Source organism: Calonectris borealis, chromosome 6 (genome assembly GCF_964195595.1).
Source record: "Calonectris borealis chromosome 6, bCalBor7.hap1.2, whole genome shotgun sequence".
Taxonomy (NCBI): Eukaryota; Metazoa; Chordata; class Aves; order Procellariiformes; family Procellariidae; genus Calonectris; species Calonectris borealis.
In genome coordinates, this window is record NC_134317.1 from 12,033,496 (window position 1) to 12,057,549 (window position 24,054).

At 41.7% G+C, this 24,054-nt stretch overlaps 1 protein-coding gene across 1 annotated transcript in view; it reads right to left on the minus strand.

The window, feature by feature from the left end:
- KALRN (kalirin RhoGEF kinase) overlaps nt 1–24,054 on the minus strand; it is a 524,417-nt gene that overhangs the window by 323,992 nt on the left and 176,371 nt on the right. The window contains exon 3 of the mRNA XM_075152844.1: nt 22,004–22,118. Within this exon, the coding sequence (XP_075008945.1) occupies nt 22,004–22,118 (115 nt within the window). The remainder of the gene's footprint in view (nt 1–22,003; nt 22,119–24,054) is intronic.

The following is a 24,054-nucleotide window of genomic DNA, read 5'->3' on the forward strand; positions in this document are numbered from 1 at the left end:
AGATCTGACATGTATAGCATCTCATTCAAAATATGATTTGTTAACAGTGAGAGCAAGATTTCCTTTAAGGAAGGTCAGCGTAACCTTGTCAGGAGGCACTCTCAGCATAACAAGTAGCTCTACAAATATCAATTTGTAAGCACAAAATCTGCAGGAACTTAATTATTTTTGAGATCACCGTTCCTTTGACAAATGTGGCTGTAGTCAGCCAATTGATTCACAAGCTGAGGGTGGAAAAGGGAGAGGAAGAGGAGAAAAATGGGTATGTGAAAGCCTCCAAGCACAGACTGTTATCCCAAAGGCCTCATTTCATACTGAGACCAAACTAACTCGACTGCCTAGGATCAAAATGTGCCAAGGATCACTTCAGTAACTTGCGTGGTAATATTTTTGATCACTTGTCTGTGGTTTGTTTACTCAGCTTGAAAATGAGGCTAGACAGAGAGGTTTATAATCAGCATCACTTATGATTTCCATACTTTGGTTCTACATCACCATGTTGAGCCTGAAGATCACCTTGTCAATAGAAATAGTCAGTCATCTATATTCATATACAATACATTTAGAGGACCAGATAAAGTCCTTTCTAGTAGACCTGTTTGTCAAGCACTCCCGAATCAGCATTATTTATTAAAATACTTTACTCCATTTAATACTTTTCAGCAAAATGTACCTTGCTTATTATCACAGTTACCAGGTATGTTCCTGAACTCTCACACCGTCAGAGTTGTCACCCACATCCCCTAGTGACTGTGGCTGTTCAGTGTGATGAGGCAGTTTGTCTTCTCAAAGATCCTAGGACACCTGTGACTGCTAATCCTTACATCTCCCTTACGTGCTGGTGTATCAGTGACCGGCGGAGGAAGTTAGTGATGCACATCCTGAGAGCACCATTATTCTGGAATAACAATTCACAGAAAGCTCCCACCAGAGAACTTCAGCTACCTAAAAGACTGGCAGACTGCATCCTAAATTTTCCTTCTTACATTTTCTAACTTGGTTTCACAATGCTTGTTTGTAATTAGAGGAGAAACAGTCATCCAGCCTCCATTTCCAATTAATCCTTTCTTCCTTACTGTGATATAAATTTGTTTCTTCTCTTCCAGCGCTGAAAAGGAATCACTCATTCTCACTTTTCTTTTTTTAAAAAAAGAAAAAAAGAAATCAAAGCCAGTTCCACACTGTCTGGAGCTGGACATAAAGCAGCAATCTAGAGAAATTTCAGTGACATGGTGTAAAAAGACTTGGAGCCAGTGAGGTCCAGTCAGAGACAAACCTCCTGTCTCTGGTTTCCAGCCACTGCTCTTAGGGGACACGAGGTGTGATTGCGAATGGCACAAGAATGCAGATGTGTGGGCTGCACAATGTCCACATTCAACCCCCTCCCCCGGCCCCATGTCAACAGGGGGGAACAGAAAAACAGAAAAAAACCCAAATATTTCGGCAGAAGCTAACTGATGCCAGAACGGGCATATAGCTCCTGCTATTCTCAAGCAAGAAACTTATTTTGGTATTCGATTTTTACTTCTAAGAAAAATGGCTCTGAAGTCAAAGCAATTCTGTTGTAAAATGATGTAAGCTAGGAAGAACTCAGACACCAGCTAGGTGTAAGAAAACCTTTTCCCAATATGTAACCATGATCCTGTGAGCTCCTGAGAGCTGTTGTGAGAGGTGCGGGTCCCATATGGTATCTCTGTCAGGACTCAGCAGGGCTGTGTTGTGCTGTCTTCTACCCAGGTAAAAATCCTGATCTACATCATTACACCCCGGACCAGAACTGGGACCCAGAGCTCTGCAGGCATTCGTTCTCCTATTTAATTGAGCAAATAAACACTATTTGAAAGCTTCCTGTCTTCATTCAAATAGCAAAGATATAAAACACAGCTGTGTCCAAGAATGCATGATTGCAGCTGTTAAAGCCAAATCTGGAGGACGAATATTGTAATTTTTCACATTCCTATTAAGTTTCTGCTGGTAAATGATGCCTTCATATAAACCCATTTACCCTATTCCCCTTTGTTGTTGCACGTCTACTATATTTGGATCAATATCTGGCAGGTCTTCCTTGAAACAGCTGCTGAGATAAATATGAAATTAATCAGGGCTTTGTTTTTGTTGAAGGAGAGCTACATTTAAAGATTTGTTACTACAACAAAGAAATATTTGAACAGTAAGTACCATTCAACTATCTCTTGAGCATTTAAAGTCTTGTATTTGAGATGATTTAGCAGAAACAAAACAAAAAAGCTTTACTAAATGAAAATTATATGTTATTGACATTTGCTGGAAAAAATAAATATTAGAGCTATGTGGAAATATAAACATACCATTCTTGAAAAGGTTTGGATGAGCAGAGGCTATTGAGAATATGTTTGGAGATTCAAATCCATTGGATTCCAGGTGAGAAATAAATACATATGGTTGCGCTTAGCACAGCCAAACTAGTAAAATTTTAAAAATAAATATACCTTTATGCCTGCACTTTAAGCATTTTTTGTAGTTCAAGCAAGGAGATCATGAAGTGCATTTCACATGCAGTCGCTATAAAGTTTAGTCTACAGTCAACACTGCCAGATTTTCACATAAGGAAAAGGATACTTCATCTGGGCAATGACTGCTTGGGGCTCTTAGACCCGGGATCCTGATTTATCAGTTCAAGGCATCAGTGACTTAACAAGTGAGTGAATGAGCATGGTGAACAGCTCCAGGAATTCCAGTCATCATAGTAAAACACAGTCACCACAGAACGGAAAGTCTCCAGATTGCAAATACATACATTTTGTTGAAATGCGCTGTGGGAGGCAGAATTACCCATAGTGGAAAGACTGTTTATAGCATAAATAAGCCTGCAAACATGTTCGGCTCATGCAAAGAATGATTAATGTAGGTTTAGACAATAGACAGCAGCACCTGGTGAAATCCAATATATGTCCAGAGGCAGACACCATACCAAATTCAGTCCTGATGTAAGCAGGTATAACCACTCTGGGACTAGCACACTTGAACCAGGGCTCAATTGGGCTCATAGATGAGGAGAGGAAAAAATACTCTTCAAGGATGCTAAAATCACTTTTTCTAAATAGTATTGACATTTCTTGCAGTAAGCACTCATCAGTTCTCATATGCTGCTCCTGGCAGTACGGGAGAGCAGTGTACACCCGTGTACAGAAGAGCTGTAATTAAAATAAGGAACTAGGAGAGAAGATGAGAAATTACACATTAATTCAAAAGAAGATGTTTCATGATGAGTGCAGGTTCTCATGAAAATGTGTCTGAATTAAAAAGAAAGAAGGCTTTTATAACAGCAAAATATTCTGTTTAGGCATTTTCAGATGAAATGTCTTTTTTTTTATTTTGTTCCTTTTGTTTGATAAGACAACATAAACAAAAGAACAAAAACTTTGAATTTTATCAAAAGAAAATATTTTGATCAAAATAATATTTTGGAGGTATTTTTGGTGAGAAATTTCTAAAGTTTTTGGATTTTTCCTCATTTAAAAGTCTGCACTTCAAAATAGCAGATTCTTCCACAAATAATTAACTTAGCTTCTGCCCATTTGCAGTGCAGAGTTCAGCATTTAGCAGTGCAGAGAGCCACTGTGCACTTTTTATCTGCTAAGCAGAAGTGATATAACCATTCTTTGAGTCTTACAAGATTTTGGCTGGAGTCCACACACTCCTTTTATTTAAGGGCGCACTCCGGATTCAAGTGCATCTGTTAGGAGGAAAGGTTGAATGCTGCCATCCCAGAAACACTCTGCGGTCCCTGCAATGAGTCTGTTTTGCTAAGACGCTACGTGAGAATTTGGTTCTCTTTAGAAGCGTACGATTTTAAAGCTGATGCCTCCATTTTCCCCAGGTTGGAAAATGGGGACTGACCATGACTAATACATCGGTGGTACTCATTTTTTTTTGAGCTCCGCCCGCATACAAACAAAGCGGGTCTTTGTAGGCACAATGATTTACCCAAAATAGTTCACTTATCAGATAGATACTTCCTGCTCTGCCAGGCTGGGTGAAGATTGCCTCTGGTATTACATCCAGAAGGGCTTGCTCTGAAGCTATAGAATCAACTTATGTTGTAAGATACACTTGTAAAATCAATTTCTGTGTATTCCTTTACACGGCAGACTTTACTCATTCTTTCAAATAACTGTCATGATGGCATTGAGAGGAGAAAAAGTCCTTTTTACTGAGTCCTCAAGAGACAGTGGATACTGATGTGCTATTCACAATCCAGCTCCAAAACATCTAGCTTAAGTCTGATTTTTTCTGAATCTGTCTCCTAGCAAGGCCAGGCTCTCTCACTCTGTCTAGCAAGGGGGACTAAGCCTTGCCAATGAAGCTACTTGATGTGAGGTATCCCTTATTATATTTATGGAGAGATAAATGTGTGATAGATCAAAATCACTGATGCTGACTGAGCACAAACAAGTCAGTAACTTGGTATTTCTAAGGGAATAGAAGACCCAAAAGATACCGTTGACCCTCAGAGTGAGAAATCTGGATCCAAAAAGCTTCTGGAGAGCAAAGATGAATCCAACAGTCGACTAATGGAACCAAAACCCGGCAATAACTGTGCAGACCTCGACTGAGTCTCTGAGCTAACACTCTGCTTGTCTTCCCAAGAGCACTTGAGGTATTTCTCCAGCCTCAGACGCTCTCACCTTTGTAGGAGATTGAGCCCCTTAGGTGCCTGTACGTTCCCCTCAGTTTTACAGTCCATCATGCTACGGCACTTCCCACCCTGATGGGAACTCACGTATTGGTGTCACGCCAACACAGCTTTAAGGTTGCTTCCCTTATGATCCTGAATTTCCATCACGACTACTAATAATTTCAGTTCTCCATCAGTACCTCTTCCCATCAGTCACCACTAATTGGAAAAACCCAGAGAAACTGTTTCATCAATTAAAGCAGGTTCAGCTAAATGCTCCGAAAAGTAATTGCCTGATTTCAACTACCTGCTGCCTTTCCCCTATTAGCTATATTGCTTCTCTATCAAAAGCACAATAAAACTTCACAGGCAAGTCCATCTACAAGTGCCACATGTGAACGTCCATCATCCTTTTCATCTCAGGAACTGCATACCCCAGGTGGTGCTTTTCCTGCTGCCAGACCTGAAAATTATATTGACAAATTAACGTATGCCAGGATAGGAACAATAGGAATCTGCTAGTCAGAAAACTCTTACAATTTATTGTAGATATCAGCCAGCCCATGGTAATAAAAATCACAGAGCAGATTCACGGAGCATTGCACCCAAGGATATTTGGTCTAATATTGAGTGGCTCATTTGATCTGGAAGAGACACATCAAAGATATGTCACAGGCCACATCTACTCCACCAGACTAATGGGTTTCCTACCTGGGAGTTAAACTAATGCAATATAACATCCTGTGTAGAAATGGGCCTAATGCAGCGGTTTCTGTAGCAAGTTGGACCACCATAGTCAACCCCCCGGACAACAACTGGCGAGAAACAACAGAAAACATTTCACAGTCACTCTGCAAACCTCTAGCCTCACATTGGACACATCACCCAGTATAAGAAAAGCCTACCAAGTATAAATCCCTGACACTGAGATAACACAAATAAATGTAAGTATTTTCCTTTCAATTATAGCTTCACAATTTATTCATTTTTTACATCTGGCTGGAGCACTGCAGCCCAGGGGATGAGACTGAGAGTCAGGCGATCCTAGTTGGGCTGCTCACCTCCTTCTTGTGTTTCTGTGTTGTAGCTCAAGTCTACCTCCAGTTTTTTTCATCTGTAAAATGGGTGTTACCATACTTTTCTTTATTGAGGCTAATGCATTCTTCCAATGAATGTATTATATTTACCACATTTTTAGACAGAGGTAGGATACATAATTGCAGGAGAATTACAAACTGCAAATAGTCATGGCCGCTTCATGGTCAATTCACAAAAGCTTAAGAGACATCACTTAATAATCTAAGCATGTGCTTATTTATCCGTGCTGGGCTACATTCTCTGTTACACGTGTGCTGATTTTATATAGGGAGCATTTATTGCTCTATACATATGCTTATCTAATTGTACTGAATACACATGCTTTATTAAACTCATAAATGAGCACATTTATGGGTCTATGTGAAAGTAGAGCCCTTCATATTTTATTTATAAAGTGGGACAATAGAACTGCATTGACATAGAACATCCATTTAATTCAGAGGATTTAGGGTCGTCCCACAGATTTTGCTATTTTTTGCCAGAATCAAAGCTTTTGGTTTTTTTAATTAGATTTCCAGCCCATCTGCTTGCAAAGATAGCCTTGACAATATAAACTAATGCACATTTGTCTTGCTGAGTCTGCAGCCAGTGGAAAGAAACAATGAGACTAGGAGAACAGTGAACTTACACCCTCCATCTTATTGGGGTGTTAACTAAAAAGTCAGTTCTGACTGCCTAAATGCCAGGATTCTTAACTATTGCATTGCTGTTAATTTTGCCACCAAACCTGCAGATAAAATGTTTGTCAGTGCCCTGAATTATTCACATAAGCTCTTGCCCATTTTGATGACCATGCCGTACAATTAGGACCAGGCAAGTACCTGGCCAAATATATATGCCTTCAATTTTAATCAAGGCTTTTGCTCCTTTTTTTAATGTGTGGAGTAAAACCATTGATCGCAGCATAATCAGACAACTAGTACTAGAAGCCGATAGTGGAAAAGATTGCAAAACCACAATTATTTTGGATTTGATGTAGAACCCACAGAAGCACTAGCCTAATACATAATTTTAAGTGCTTTATGATATAAGACTAAGGAAAGCAGATTAAAATCTCTGTTGCTATGACACGCTTTACAAACAGCATAGAAAACATAGCTCAAATAGACTCAGACTTTTTCCTACCACTTGAAAATAATAAGAATACTGCACTGGTCTCTTATGAGAGTGACGCTATACCAATTCAGAGTACTTCAATGCTAAAATCACCCACAAAACTAATGACTCTAAAAAGAACTGACTATTCCTGCATTTTCTGTAATTACTGATTCCAAACTTGAATAACTGTTTCAACCCTCTTTGATATAAGATCTCCTAAAATCATTAACAATGTGTGTCTATGTCCATCAAGCAAGCTCACACAGGTTGTTGATATCTGAAAACAAAGAGGTAAGATTGAGTCTGAGTTTATGACAGTGGTTGCTGCCTGAATTGTCACATTTGGGGGATGCTGCATGGATCCAGTCATATCCTGATACTGGGTTTTTAAAGGACAGCAATGTTCAATGACCATGCTTCTTTAATCCTATGGTCTGTCTGATAAAAATATCTTCCATCTGGTTCCTGTTTCTATAGTTGTGCCTCAAAATATAGGGAGTTTGATTAAGCAATTAAGATGGTGCATGAAGCACATGTTTACACTTGCTGGATATGGATGGACTTACGTACGCACTTGACTGCTTTTCTGGAGGAGGATCACAGTACTTAAACAAGAATTAGGAAAAGGACATGGGAAGTAGAAGCCTGCAGGCCAGGCAGGCCTTTTACTGCTTCAGTTGACCTCTTGCATCAATTTCCAAGTTTATTTTAGTAAATTAATGTGTTAGCCTAAAAAAGTATTGATATCCTCCTTTCATTGGTGACTAAGAGCAGATATGGTAAATGCATGTTTTCACCTTGATGATTTCCTTCTTATGCCCCTGGCAATTTACACAATGAATAAATATCTTTGTTGTGTCATAAGATGTAAGAGAGTTGTGGAAAAATCCTAGGCTTGGTGAATGGCTGCCTAGATAGATCCTCTCTAGTCTGTTATTTTGAGATACATTTCTTGCTTGATTCTGTTTGCAGAGCAGATATATATTTCCAGTACGTTCAGATTCTGCTGAAGTCAGCTGTAGCCTGGAAGAACCAACAGATGAATCCTGTGATTTTCACAGGAGGCACCTATCAAAGGTAGGAAGAACTAACCGTTGGATAAATATCCAGACCCACTCATAAAATTACCTGATGTATTAATTTGTTTCCAACGACTTTAAAATCCACCAAAAAAAATCCTGTTATATCATCTGGTGATAACGACTTCTTTGCTCTTCTCTCTGCACCATCTAACTAAAATAGTTTATCATGAGCTTTGTTAGAACTTGACCAATATTTGAATTTATGTGATGCAAAACATAAAGTGCCCCGTACATTACTTTTAGCATTGGAAAAACAAACCTACATTATAAGAATGCTGTCTTAACCTTTTGTATCATCTTTCATCCTGAAGGATCTTACAGAGCTTTGCCATGAGTAATCAGGTGTTAAATAAAACAGGGTCTAATATTGTGCTTTAGAGTATTTCACTCAACAACAAAAGCAGAGGGAACTGCCTTTTTGTATTGGACATAGACAAAGAACAAAATACACCCCAGAAGATCTTTGACAATTTCCTTTGAAAAGGAACTTAATTCTTGGCCAAGAAAATGAGAAATATGAGAAGAAAAGCAAGGACTTAAAAAGCTATGTGCCAAAAAATGTTCACAGGTGCAGAAATTAGACTTTTAACAGAATCCCTAATTATACATCTGACTTTTGGCATCTTTTCAAGGCATCATGAACACAGTTAAAGTTCTTTTGTGCATTTGTGTCCTCCCACAAAAAAGGCAAAAAATGTGTTTTCATTTGTAAAAACAATTATAAGTCAATTACCTTTAAGTGGGCAAAGTGAGCATAATATTGGCAAGATGGACTTCAGCTTCTGGAAATACTGACTTGCCACCAATTTTAAAAGCCCAGAAATGGAGATCAAGACAACTTTGCACTGGTACTGTATCCGATACATTTATTTGATTTATGTTGCTCCACTTTTTGTACCTTATTCAAACATGTCTGTGTGCCACTTTCCAAGTGCCACTGGGAATGTACGAAATATATAATATGTATTTTAACATGAGGACAATTAGCATCTTATTCGCTAAGGCAAATATTTCTAAACCTAGTGTCAAAGTTAGACCAGATGGATCCTCAAGTGGCCTCTTTCTCAAAGGTACTGAGTTGATTTTACCTAACAAAAATGTATGCCTTTTTCATACAATTAGCAGTGCCCAACAAGTCATCAGAAAAGTGCTGCCGATGCTAATATACCACAGATGCAATTTAACAGTCCATAAAACTACAGAGATGAAGTGTCCTACAGAATTCATTCCTAAATGAAAATCCCAGGAAACCTTTTTAGCTGATCCTATTTTCCTGTCACCTACCATATACCATCTGACACTGCAAAATCATTGGGGGGGCTGTTCTGGAAATTAAGGAGAAACTGAGATTTCCAGTAAGCCTGGTAAGTGTGGAATGATATAACAGTTGAGTTCTGCCTTGTGAACGGAGAAGAAAGAAACCCTAAAAAACCCGCACATACTGCTTGTGTATTTGATTCCTACTCTAACAGTTCATTAACAAAGCAGAGCTTCCAGACATTCTTCCTATGGGTAAGATTGTCTGCTACTTTCCTATGTACCTGCTTTTTAATTAGATTTTGGAATGGAATCGCAGCTCCTACCCACAAATCTCCAGTGGGAAGCAAAATCTAAACTAATCTGTGATCCCACAGATGTTTGCTTCTCCAGATGCAGTTTCTGAACTAAATTACAAATGTTGTAGAAACAGAAGAATGGAGAAATAAGGGGACATAACCACAAAATTGGATGTGATTAATCAGTGTTGTAACAGTTCAGTTCTGTCTTGAGAATGGCGAAAAAGAGGTCTTAAAGAAAAAGAACATATTGCCTATTTGATTAATTCTTAGACTAACAGTTTATTAACAAGACAGCATTTCCAGCTATTCTTCCTATATGTAAGATCACCCATTAGTTTATCAGGTACCTGGTTTTTATTTAGATTGTGTTTTGGAATTACAGTTCTTCCGTAAGTTCTTCTTCTACTCCCTAGACTCGCTGCGTGGCAAAATGGTACATTTGTAATGAGTCGCTTTTATCAAGTGCATTTTCTAATGTCAGGAGATGACAACAGTACATGGCCAATTTTTTAGGCTATGCTCCCACGACAGTATTGGGAAATGCAACTTTAAAGACCCTACTTCCCAGAAATAAGAGATCTAATCAGTGCGTACTATTAAAGGGACCTGTATTTCCACCTCGTGCAGCATAACTATAATAAAACCACTTAGGGTTTCCTATCTTCAAGATGTAAAAAAATAAGCTAATTTGTTTCCCAGATCTTCATGAGGTGTCTCCTGTATGGACTGGTAAATTCAGGTTATACAGTTAAACCAAGGGCGAAGAGAACTTAATGTTGAGTCCGGAACTAAAATTCAGGAAGCTCTGACCGTGCGCCTTCCCTGATGTTCCAGGATGGCACCTACCTTAGTGCAAATGTGACCTAAATGGGTGACCTAAATTAAACCTGAGGCTCCCATCTGATTACCGTCTACAAAGACCACAAAAGACACAAGCAGAGCTGCTAATAAACATAGTTCTTATGTTGGTGGTCTAAGCAGAGCTGCTAAGGCTACTGAAAAGGAAACGCAATTTTTGTCTCCAATTAGGACTGACTCACAATAGAAAAACAATGAAAGGAAAAATTTGCATTGCTGCATTAGCAGAGGACTTTGGCCTCTAGGGCGGTCAACTGCTGAATCACTGAAGATTGAGATAGAAGAGACCTATTAAATCATCCTAGCCAGGGATGTTGTTAGTACTTTGCCAAGAAAGAATAGTAATCAGTACCATAAGCCTACCTTTCTTGCAGATAATCTTTCACTAGCATTAAATTAACATGCAAATACAGAGGAATGGTAGGAAACTATTTTAGAGGTATAGTTTACACTAATTTAAAGAATATTTGAAAATATTAAATAGAAAAGTCTCCATCCACTGTTACTGATGGTATGCCTTTTTCATGTGACATACAAAGTGTAAGTGCACAGTAGGTGAAACATGTACTGGAAGCCCTTTTGGAGTTCTCTAAGGGAAAAAACTTTTACTCCTAGTGGGACGTGATGTTTGCCTGTGGAGCTGCTTAATACCATGCAACGACACTTCAGAACATAGCATTCATTCTTGACCTGAAACAAAGTATTTTGCTGATCATGCCTCAGGATCACCAAAGCCATTTATCACGCTTTGCAGAATGTTAACCTGCAGAGAAAATTTGAAATCACTCCCTGGAGTTCCAAAGTATCACAGCCCCATGTATGGGTACAATGTGTATTTTAAAATGCCATAAAGCTCCTGCTAAGGATCCCACCCATCTCCATATTAATGCTGTGTGGTATCCTTATTATTTGTATTCCTTAAATGGGTACATTTAATAACTGCTTGGATGCTGGACCCTGGTTTAGGACTAGAGGAGGAAGAAGGGTTGAATTTTATCAAGCAAAGGTTTTTAATGAGTAATTTTTTCAACCTAAATTTCAAAAAGTACTATTTATTTGATTCTCAATGACAACATCAATAGCAGAAGCACCTGGCTTGCCAGATGCTCAAATAAATAAATTGACAATCAAACTTAACTCATCCTTCTAGTAAAAGACTAAATGCTAATATCACTACACAGATATTGGAGATTGTCAATTCTTTTTGTATTCCCATGGGGAATGGGGTGATAGAGGAGAGCTACATCATATGAACATCACCTACACACTTGAGTAGTGCACAGGAAAGGCATATGAAAGCAGCCTGAATTTGGCTGGAGATGAACTGCTGCTGCAGTCACAATTTTCAGCGAGAGATGCAATTATTCTACAGAGCCAATGCTCTCCTACAATTTCTATTCAATTACTTTAACCAAAAGGACCATTCAGCAAAGATGTCCCTTGTAAATATTGCACTGAGCCTACAGCAGGTTCCTACTTTCTCTTGTTCGCACTGTAGCGGGGGCATGCGGAAGAGGTGCAGGATATTTCCCTGAATGCAGCTGCAGGACAAGGGAAAGCTGTTTTGGTGCTTTGGCTCTTCGGTGAAGTACCACAAAGGAACTTTCTAAAATATTACATCGCTGGAAAATTCTCCAGAGACTAAGCTTTCTCTTTAAACGTAGACATAAAATAAAGCCCTGTGTACACAGGCAGGGAAACCAATGCTCCCTTGCTAATTGTAGAAAAGTACACTGTGGCACACGTTGCAGACCAGACAATATCTGCCGAGCCAAAAGCATGTTTGAGTTACACTTTTCTGCCTTTTCTTGGGGGGGGAAGGAGAGATTCTAGAACTACTTGTCTTATTTATGATTTTATTTTGTGTTAAGGTATTTCTCTCTCTCTGTTGGTTTTTTTTTTTTCCTTAACCTAAGTAGCCCAACAGCCTCACACCACATAGTTACAGTTATGTTTTGCTGCACACAGCATTACAGGATCCACAGGGAACTCTGCAGCAGCGCCAGGATCCACAAGGAAAACATTAAATACCACAGACTGACTTGGTTAGGAGCACCTTGTGGAAAATGAGAAGAAACCATTGATGAGATTTACAACTGCCTACCAAACTTGGATACCAATTCCCTTTGCAAACAGCAGGGAATTGAGTATCCCAACCTCTGAGACAAATTTTGCCAGTCCCAACCCATACTTTCCATGCTATAAGAGCATCAGCCTGCTCAATACCGTATGTGACCATGAATTGGTCATTGTTCTATTTTAGTATGATCCCATTTTCTAATACCATAACCTAGCATGCACTTTTATGAGCACAGGAACTGCCGAACCCTTGGTAGTGGTTTGCACATTGATTCTCTGATGTTTAATGACAAATTTGCCTCTTATATGCTCTGGAGATATCCCCTCTACCTCCAGTCTCTAAGAAGGGGTGAATTCAGACTACTTTTCCCTCTCTGTGGACACTAATTGGGTCTCTTTCCTTGATGCGGCTGTCTATTCTCATTAAATTTGTAGGAATTTAATATTCTTGAGAGTCTTCTCTGACAGATTTGGTTTAAACAGTGACTGACAGACAGCACAATTGCATAAGCTTTTTATCGTTTGGAGACAAGGCTAAAAATATGTTCCTGAAAACACATCTTCAGTCCCACCCAAGCTGTGCACTGGGGAATCCAGACTTTGGAGCAGCATCCACACCACCTCCATCCATCCGATAAGGATAAGGACCAGGCAGTCTAGATTGAGACGATTCCACTTCTGTGTCTCCTGTTATTTGCTCCATATTGGCACACAGTAAATGTCTCATCCATTCTCCATGGGAGTTCAGAAGAGCTTTCCATTGACGTTAAGATACCTTTGACAATATTCCCATTACAAAGCAGACTGCAAAGCACAGCATTTGTTTTCCTGCTTCCAACAACATACATGAAGAGGGTGGCATAAGATGCTTCCAAATTATAATAATTTCTAAGAGTGAAAAGGATGTAGCACGCACTGTAGTTACTGATGAGGAACGCAAGCGCCCATGCTGGAATGAGACAAAAACCATTTTCCAGTCTCTGCAAAAACCATAGGAAAGAGATCACTGAAAAGAAAAGTTAGGACTGGCTGAACCGCTGAATATTCTGCTGGCGGCTGCTGACAGCTTCAGGAGGGAACCGCACGCGGCCGGTGCCGGTTCTGCTGCCAGCGCGCCGCTCCCACAAAAGGTCTCTGTTTGCTAATTTTAGCTCTTCTGAATTACTGCTCACATTAGTGCAAACCTGCCATCTCCTCGGAAGTTGCCAGGTTGCTGCTGCCTGGACCTCTCGGAGTACTGCGGAGCCACAAATGTGATGGTTAAAAAGCCCACGAGGAGCATGCACCAGCACCAGCACGGAAAAGGCCAGAGAGGGCAGCACGGCGAAGTGTGCTGCAGAGACTCACAAACCACTTGTCAGAGAGCCACTGAGGAAGAGGATGGAGAAAATGATGCTCTGCATAAAATTTATACCAGGCTGCGATGCTCACCGGCTCCCTCACCAGTGAACGGGTGCAGGATATATCCTAGTTCACAAGTTTCTGCCTTTTCTCCATCACCTCAGCTCCTTCTTCCAGGCAGCAAATGCCGGTACGATCAACATGCAAAAGCCATTTAGCATGGAGGAACAATGCTGATCTAATCCCCAGATCGAGGGCTTGGAGGGAGCTCAAAAAGCAGAGTGCGGCAGCACAGCTCTACATGAGACAGCTCAGGGGATGTGACCAGCCCTCAGACCCCACCAGCACTGCCGGGTGTCACTCGGTCAAGGTGGCTCCTGCATCCTAGCAGTGGTGGTGTGCACGGTGAGGGGCTTTGTTTTGCTGTTTGCTCCAGATTTGGAGAAATCCGAGCAGAATCCTTCCCAGCCCGAACCCCCTGTTGGAAATGCAGTCAGACACTGCCTACAACATCGCTAACAGAAATACAGCGACACGGGGAGCGGCTGCGCAGGGCAGGCACCCATCCTGTGTGGGAGAGCCGGAGATCAGCAGCCCCCAGCCCGCGCCGGGGAGCTGAGCAGCATCTGAGGCTCCCCCGAGAAGAGAGCTGGGGTTTTCTCAGTGCCTTGGCAAAGCTCAGACCCCTGTGCCATCAACCCCTCGGGATGCCTTGAGGAGGCTCAGCTGATGCCACTGCGTGGGGTCACCATCCTTACAGCAGGTTGCTGTTTCCAGGACAAGCCCCCCTTGGCCATGGTGGGAAGCACTGCCACAGGCACCTCTATCTCTGCTCAGAGGGTTTTAGGAGCCCTCCAGTCCCTCCTCCCTCAGTGAGAAAGAAAGAAGCCAGGTATGGCGATGCTGTGGAGCTTCGGCTCGGCAGCAGCAGCCTGTTGGCTATTTTCTGTGCAGTGGACCTGGGAAGACGAGGCTGCGGAGGAGGACTCCGCTCCTGCCGTCCTTCTGGCTGCTCCAAACTCGCAGCCTGAATGCGCTGCCTGTGATGAGGAGAAACAGCCCACAGCTGGGAGGGTAGGGCTGGAGCAAAAAAGGCCAGAGCAGTAAAACCAAAAGGCATTGGACCTGAACTGGGTAGAGACACTTGCTTTGCTGCCTGGGAAGAGCACAAAGTAAAACAGCGACCTTTCATTTCATCGGATGTGTCCCCTCGTTGAGCCCTATCCGCTGACTCCACTGAAGAAGGCATGACTGAGCTCTCACCGGGCTGGAAAAGCAGCACAGTGCCGGGAAAAGGAACTTCTCTTCCAGAGCCGTGCATTTTCTTTGTATGTTAAACTTGGCCCGTAGGGCTACCTCTGCAATCCTAAATCTTCAAATGAGTAACCCACTTGGAGACATCAGATGAACCAGAAAGAACCTAATATGACTTTGAAATCTCAGCATGAGTGTGCATGGTTGGCAGTAAGAGAAAACTGGACCCCCTACCCTACCCTGTAAAAAAGAACAATTGCCTTGGAAATAATTCAGACACAATAAATGAGGGATTCCTTCATATTAACTGTTTTCAGTTGCAGATTTATAGTCTAAAATTAAGCAGATGTTGAGTGTTGAATAGAATGCATAAAAACACAATGGCAAGCTGAAATCCTAGTTTCTCTGCATGTGGCAATCAGTAATTTAAATTATTTATTGGAATACAATTAATATATAATAAAATGGAGCAAGCTACTACTTAAGAATATAGAAATATTGAAGAAGTTAGTTTGAAAAAACAGTAACAGATTTTCAAGTCTTCCAAAATGGTGTAAATATTTTTGGATACAAGATAGACAACTTACAAAGGGATTTGCAAAGTATTTTCTATGTCCTTTAAGGAATTTATTTCAAATAAGGAATTCAGTCTTGAAACAACATCAACCTTTATTTCATTTATTTATTTGAGTCCCCAAACTCACGTTCTGAAACAAGACAATCAAATTTCCATGAGTTTGTCTCAGTATTAACATTATGTTATGCTCATTTGCCTCTGTTTCACAATAGAGAGATGAGAGATACTTCTGCTAGACCAAATAGAAGATATTGATGATCGCTGGTAGGAGTGATATGCCGAGCCCAGCTTAGCCTGCCTTTTATTATTCTTTAGAAGAAAAAGGCTACGTGAGCTGTGCAATTCACAGTACATTAACTACAAAGCTCTGTATCATGCTATTTGTGGTGTTCATCACAAAATCGGTCTGAAAACACTGGCACTGTTATCCAGCTGGAAGGCAGAGCAGGGCTCAGCAGCTAACCAAGCTGGAACCAGTCTGAGAGCGCTCTCAGCTCCCACGGAAGGCAGAGGAATAGAGGCCATGTGCTTTAGGTCCAGAGCTCTGCAAGATCAGTCCTTACACTATCCAGGAAAACAGCAACACACAATGAAAGCAGGAAGTAATTTGGAAACCGATACGGAAAGCCCCCATTTACCTTAGGTTTGGACTAATTTTTTAAAAAATTCCAGGGATTAAAAATAAACAAACATGGGAAACGAAAATCTTGTACCTATTTAAAAAAAACCCCACAGATTTATACAAAACAGTGTCACGAGAGCTAGAGAGGCTGTTGTTTTCATCCCTCTGCTGCAAGACAGGAATGACAATACCTGGGTCACTCCTGATACGCCTTCTAAAAGGGTCTCCAAGATGGAGATGTTACAGAAACCTGCTTCATTTCTTCAATCTATGATTTTAATCCATTTCTTTTTGTCCTGTTTGCCATGTACACTGAGACCAAATTGTTTCCTTTAGCTCAGTCTTGCATACTGGATTGTAATCACATACCTTTTACTTTCCCTCTCTTTAACCTAAGCAACCCCAACACCTTCAATCTTTTCTCCTAACTCCTGCTCCCCAGGCTCTGACGGCTCTTGTTGCTCCCTCTGCACTTCTAGGGAGTCCACATTTTCTAGCAGCTTTTGGTAAACAAGGGAGCTTGCTGGGCTGGCAGCTGTAGACACTTACTGCAGAGTTTCGACATCAATTATAGTCACTGTCCACTTATCTAGGAATAAAATGTCTCAACAGGTCATTACCACAGTTGGAAGGAAATCAGAGATCCTCTTCTGAAGAGCTGATCTCCAAGAAGAGGTGAACATGTAACTTGGTCCTGAGGTGGTCAGTAAAGGGACACAGGAAGCAAAACAGAGCGATGGGGTCAGAAGCTTTTTAACAGGACAAGGTGAGACCACCAACTGTTTCCACAGAAGTCCCCGAGTCCCTAACAGATGGCGATAACAACATCACGTACCAACACCTCGTACAATGGAGGCTGGATTTGAATTGGCTATCGAGTGGCAAAAGGCTCTTAAACTCACTAGCATTCATATCAGTTATATACTCCTAATGCACTTCTTTCTCCAAAATACACTTACAATTTTTTTTTTAAAAATCAAATTATATCTGAAGAAAATCCTAAACCTCCATTAGCCTCATGAGCTTCACTTCATTTTTTACTGTGGTATTTTGATACAAGTGTATGGTGGAATAATTATCTTCTAGATGGCACCAGATATTTAGTTACTAAAATTAGTATGAAGTCCCTAGTGTTATTTTTAAAATACATGGTTATTTTTGTAGATCTACAATAGCCTCCAGAAAAAAAACGATCCTCAAAAGCTTCTTTTGTGCTAGGATCATGTAACAGAAAGTAGAGCTCTAGGGTTTAATTCCTATCAATCAACAAAATGAGTTTCACACTACTCCCAGCCAGAGGAGCTAATATACACAGTACCACAGGTCATCAGAGAAGAGCTTAAAATAAATCCAAGAGTGGGTGAGTATTGCTACATTTTGCCATCCCCTGTATTGTTCTTCTAAGTTTATAAAGCTCCAGTCACTGAACTAATTATTAGAAGCACTTAAGTTGTTTTACTGATCCTAGCACCTTTCATCAAACTCGTGCAGCTCCGAGGAGCTGTTCAAACGCACGGGCTGTCCCTTGGAAACATTTTGCTGCTGTTATGAGCCCTGGATGTCCCCCAGAACAGGGAAATATTTGAGCAGGTTTTTAAACAGCGGACAAATAAAAAGTAGATGTCTTTAAAAATACAGGCCTCCGAGGCATCTCAGGTTTCCCCTTCTGCAGCGAGCACAGAAGACTGCTTATCTTGGCTCCGGAACAGATTGATGTGTTCAGCCGGAAGATTCACTATAGCTGACAGAGAACATTTCCTTCATCGTATTGCTTCGCCATGCGAGGAGATAACTCAGGCTAATAATATTCTGTCTCCTTTTTATCCTCCTATAGTCTACGCATAACTTAATTCTTAATTCCAAAGGCTTGCAGAGGAGATTGGCCTGGTGCTAGTTTCATTTACACACGTATAAATCAAAACTCAGTCTACCGGAATAGATGGCACTGCACTGGTGTTAAAAAATAAAATCCTCAGCCAGGCCAGAAAATTCCCCCTCAACTCCCTCGATCATAAACACCATGTTATCCTAGACTCAGTCACGCCCTCCAAATTTCTAAACATCGCATCCCGTTTAAATTTGCATGTAAATAGGAGCTATCCTGATTCACAAGAAATACAGTTTCGCCTATCCAGAAAGCATTAGTGCAAATGTAAAACAAGCAGAAAATGGCAGAGGGGTAGAAACCTGGCATTCGTGGCAATTATCTTTACTTCTAATGAACATCATCTTCGTTTCTTAGTAACTAATTACAGTGGAACTGTTTGGAGAAAAGGACCTCGTGATATGCCTGAAAGAACCAGCGCACAGCACTGAACCAGGACCACATTTGTCCACTCGCAATCCAAGACTGCAGGATCAGGCTTTTGAATCTTCCAGCACCCCAAAGTCACCCCAGGTACTATGGACTGCAAGGTTACCATTTTGGGATATGAACAAACCGCATCCCTAGATCTGAAGTCTTAACCCCCGAGCAGTAACCCTCAGCCACGCAGGAAACCCCACCGACTGCAGGCACCTGCGGGGCCGTGACTCGCAGCTGCATGAAAGCACTCACTATTCTGCTCTAGCTCAAACACACATTGCTGCTTTCAGAAAACCCACATTATTATTCTGGTTTTGAAGAAGGAATTGCGGAAAGCTGAATCAGAAACTTTGAAAACTGCTAGCAAGGCCCCGGTTTCACTTACCCTAATCTGTCATCATATTTCATCACCAATCTCGTACCTGCTCAAAGCTCCCAGCAAAGCGCCACCTCTGCCCCCTCCATTAAGATATAAAACAAGGGTTAAGTGACAGATAGTATCAACGTGGATAGCAATCCGTCTCACTCAGAAACCACTGCACTGAGAATAAAGAAAGAATTACTATACTGGTGTCAATATGATAAAGTACAGTCTCTTTTTTTCCTAAAGAAGAATTTCTAGTTTTTCAACTAGCACAGAAAACTCTCCCCCTTTCAGCACTCTGAACATCAGAGCAGTTTCTCCCGACATCCTGTTCCGAGTCTCTGCTAATGAATGTTTGTTTTGGTGGATGGCTGATGCAGTTATTCATTACAGCAGTAATCTTGGAATAAATATGAACTGGGAGCCAGTGATATGAATTCAAACTGTTCCTTCCATATATTTGTTTCCAAAAAGTAAATAAGTTTGAAACCTCTGCTGGTTGCCCTTATTAAAGTGAACAAAATGTTTAGGGAAAATGAGTTTTCAGTGTTTTCTCACACCGCACATGTTATACAATCCCGTGTGCCAAACCCATGAAGTTTGTGGTCACGTTTCCCTCCTACAGCAGTGAGTCCACAGCTGCGGCACTAGACAAAACAGGACTAGGAGGAACCTAAAGAAGTCACCTCCTGATTCATCATCCCCTCTCCCTAACATTTATACCCATGCCAGAGGTTTGCCTATAGAGTTATGGAGAAATTTAAGAAGAAATTTGATTACTTATTCTAACGCTAATGGGAATCCATTAGAAATGTTTTCCTCATGTCCAACCTAAGCCTCCCTTGCTTTGGTGTAACAGTTTTGTTTCTTGTCCTGGCCCTACGAACCCTTTCCTTTTGCAGCATCACCACATGCTTTCAAAGACCCTTCTCGCTCTCTTCTGTTCTCGAGGCTGAGCAACCTCTACCCTTTTAATCCTTCCTTGACCGGCCACTTTTTCTAGATCTCTGATTGCTCTTGCTGCTTTCTGCTCCACACCTCTCAATGTGTAATATTCCAAACAGGAGACAGTACTCTGGTTAATGTCTCCACAGAACCAATCTGCAAGGATCCTTGGGAAACTGGTGAAAGCGCTTCATGAGTAGCCAGTCCCTCACTGCTGGGCACATTTTCATGATGGGAGGTTATAATGCAGAGGAAGAAATGTTCTCTGGTATAACTAGGAGATGTCCTTCAAAGGCTTCAAACATTAGGGCAGAACAAGGCTTTGCAGTGGGGACCAGGAAGGGGAACGCTTTTTTTGTGTTTCTAGAGAGACAAGCAGCTGGGTCTTGTATTAGCTCCTTCAGCATGCACCTCTGTCCCCCAGCTTCTGCATCATCAGAGAAAAATCATTGCTGGACTGATTCAGAGTGAGGCAACTAAAAGCAGCATCAAAGATTGAGCTAATCAATTTAGTTGTGTGAGAGTGGGGAACAGAAGGGATGTATCTTGCCATTACTGCCACCTCCATGAGGGAAGAGCAATGAAGAGAAAAGGTTGACATGTTAGAAGGTAATTTTTGCTGTGCAATTGCTTGCAACCCCAAGCAATGTCGTATCTTCGTACTTGCGACCATGCAAAAAATGATAAGATGTGAGGGAGCAGCTTCATTACTGCAGCAGCTGGAGAGGGACTGCCAAGCCCTGGGACACGCACTCCCAGGGAGTGACCTACTGCTCTCCCAGCCCCACAGCATGTCTGTAATCTCTCTCACAATACGGTTGAAAATAGAGCTGGCTAGAGGAAAAAAGGGGAGGGGGTGGGGAGAAAAGCAAACCAATTCAGCTTATTAGTAAAACCTTGATGAGCAAAAGTCCAACGCAGCAAAAAATGCATCACCAGAGGACTTGTGAAGTCCAGGAAACGAGCGGTGGCAGATCTGGCACACGCGGCCACGTTTGCCCCTCACTCTCTGCAGCCGAGTGATGAGTCTCCAAACAGCCCTCAACCCCCTTCCACACCAAACGCGGAACCTTTGTTCTCTGCACATCGCATGTTTAAGGAACTGAGTGCATGTTTAAGGAACTGCATGACTTCCTGATGCAGCCAACCCCTTTGCCCTTCAGGTGTTAAGTTCACACTCTTTGCAAAAATATGAGCACTGTTTAAGAGGTCATACCCTGGCTTTAAAAAAGAAGGAGCTCCTGGGTGGCACAGGGTGTGTTATTGCAACCCTGAACATCCCCTCTCAGCCCCTCACTTGCCCTGGGATAACCTTCACCTCAATAACCGGCGCAGTGGTTATTGGGTGAGGATATTTGGCAAGCTTGAGAATAGGGAAAGGAAGCTGGATGAGGGCGTACATAACCTCATACTCTCAGAGGCATTAAACATTGGCTCAGAAATACCTACCTGGGCACTAAGCCCTATAAACTGTCTCCCAAAACTTGCAAAGATAAATGTGCACTGGCAACAGACCTTTCCTCCAGTGTCCCTGGGAAAGAGATGGGGACCTGCATGTTGGAGGAGGGACATGGGGACTAACACGGGGAAAGGTGCTGGTTTACAGCAGAACCATTTGAAATGCCTTTCTTTGAAAGCTTCCCGCTTAGTCCACCCATGTTCCTTCCTGAGCCTGGAGAAAGCTCTGGGAAGTGCTGGAGCAGGAAGATCTGCCTCCTCGCACGGGGCAGGCTCTCCTCCCTGCAACTACAGTCCCTACCCCAGCTCTCCTGAGCCTCCCACAAGGTATTAAAAAGCAACAGCGGACAGCAGGCTCTCTCCAGCTTGCTATATTTAATTGCAGACCTCTAAGCACTCTCCTCCCTTTCCACTCCTCTAGAAGAGCTGTGCAGAAATACGGGGAACGAGAGCTGCTCCTTGCTGCTGTCGCAAGCCTGAAGGCTGGGTTTGCTCGCACTGCCTCCGCTCTGGGGCTCCTGCATTGCCGTGTGTGCGATAAAAACCATCGGAGCGTACACAGGAGGAGGAAGGGAACACTTTTTTTTCTCCGACCCAAGAACTGAAGGTACTAAACGTTAATACTTGGAAATCAGCAACTGCCAAGAACAAGTTCCCCACCCACTCATCCACCCTAAGCTTTGAAGTGTTTTCTTTCTAGCTTTACCTTGGCACGCTGGCCAAATAAGTCACAAGTTTCCGAAGGTCTTCCTGCCTTATTCTGTCGTGATTGCTGCGGGCTGGGAAGGTCAAGACAGGACCACCTCGTTTATCACGGCCACCTGTGGAAAATAAAGGATTGTTAGAAAATCAGGCAGGAAGCACACGTCAAAAAAACTATGTGCACTGAATTGATAAACATAAATTACGGCGCATTCAAGAGCCCGTGCACTCTTTGCAGCTTTCAGGCTTGCCTAATTGAGGAAGACATGCTTGCATTTGCTGGAGCTCCAAAGGGGGGAAATTAAAAAAATAATTAAAAAAACACCAACACACAAGGAAAATTGCTACTAGTATTTCGTCTGACTTTCGCCTAATCCCATCAGATCTAATATAACTGCCAATCCAAGCAGGCAATGCTAATGAAATCCTACTGTGGGGATAGTTTTAAACTGGTCAACACCAAGAAAGTGAAAGTATTTTTCACTGTTACTCAGAGTGTTGCATCGTTCATTGCCAGATAGTTTACAACGTCGCGCCAGTTAGAAGCAATGTATCCCAGTAATGTTTATGCAGTAAAACGTGCTAATCTATCTGGTAATTCATTAGAAATTTAAATTTTGATGAGAAGTTCATGCCTCCTATGCTTTCTATTTACAGAGTGTTGTTGGCAATTGGAATGATTTTTGGTTGTTTTTTCCCTGTACCTTTCCTGTTTTAAAATCCACTCCTTTTAAACTGCCAGCGTCTGGCACGTCATCTTTTACAGCAATTGTCAAAAGGCTTAGCCACAACGGAATGACTACGCTGAATTATAGAATCACAAATATAGGGGTGAATGCAATCTATTCTAGAGCACCTTATTTTATTCTCTGCTGTGAATAAAGTTTAATAAGCTTGAAACTGAAATCTAGTGCCTCACTCAATGTTTAGTTCTTTCTTCACATATTATCACAGGAATTTTCAGGAACTGTGTGTGGTTAGATACATGTTTGCATTGTTATCTAGGAAAAAAAAGTCATAGCAAAACTACATTTCAAAAAGCTAGCACAGAATTGCAAGGACCTTGCAAATAAGCTGTAAAAATGCAAATGAGTTTGCACTTTTCAATGGAAAATATAATCCCCTTAACAGAAATATCATTTCTGAGAAAGGAAAATCACGTTCTTCTCTGAACTAATTTACCTGGCCAACAAGAAGAAAAAGCTACAGAAGGACATGCACATCTCCAGCACGGATCCACGCTGCCTTCTCTCATGCAGAACGCAGGACACCCGCACTCTGTGGGGCCATGACTTCTGTAGGGGTCCTAAACACCCTAATTCAGTAGGAAGGGTCCTAAGAGGCTCTGCTGTAAGAGTCGGATCAGCTTGAGAGCAAATGTGCGCTTGGAAAAACAGTATCCTGGACACCACAGGACAAAGAATTGCTCTGGGCAGGATTTAGATCAGGAATCAAGGAGGTGCCTCATATGGCAGGAGTTCCTGCAGGTGGACAAACCAGAAACCAAACTGATGAGATACACGGATGTACCCCCAAGGGACAGGTTTTCCAGCTGGCCCTGCTTACAGAACAGGGAAGTCACTTGTAGATCCAGCTCCCAACTGACGACATACACCCTGTCCATTTTATTCTGAAACTGTCCGTTCAGTTGATGCCACGATAGGTACAAGCTCACCTCCTAGCACAAAGTGCTAGACCAGTCAGAAGCAGTTAAAAATAGCAATGTTGTTACTATATATACATTTTTTTAAATAGCAATTTAAAAAAAATAATTATAAGTCCTGTCTAAAGACTTTTCTAAAGCACTGCAGACTGTACAAGTCAAAGTCTCTACATAAACTTCATCTATACAGATAGAGATGGCAGTGTTATCCTGTGTTACAGTTCGTCAGCATTGAAATTCCCATAGTTTTCCATTGATGCTGTATACCTGAAGGGCTACATGTGCAACTCTCCATTGGAGCCAGGTCACGTCTGATTTGTCTAGGGGTACAAATGGAGAGGCAAACAAGAGATGCCATTTTCAGTTGGAGCCCTCATGCAGCCAGGGGTACA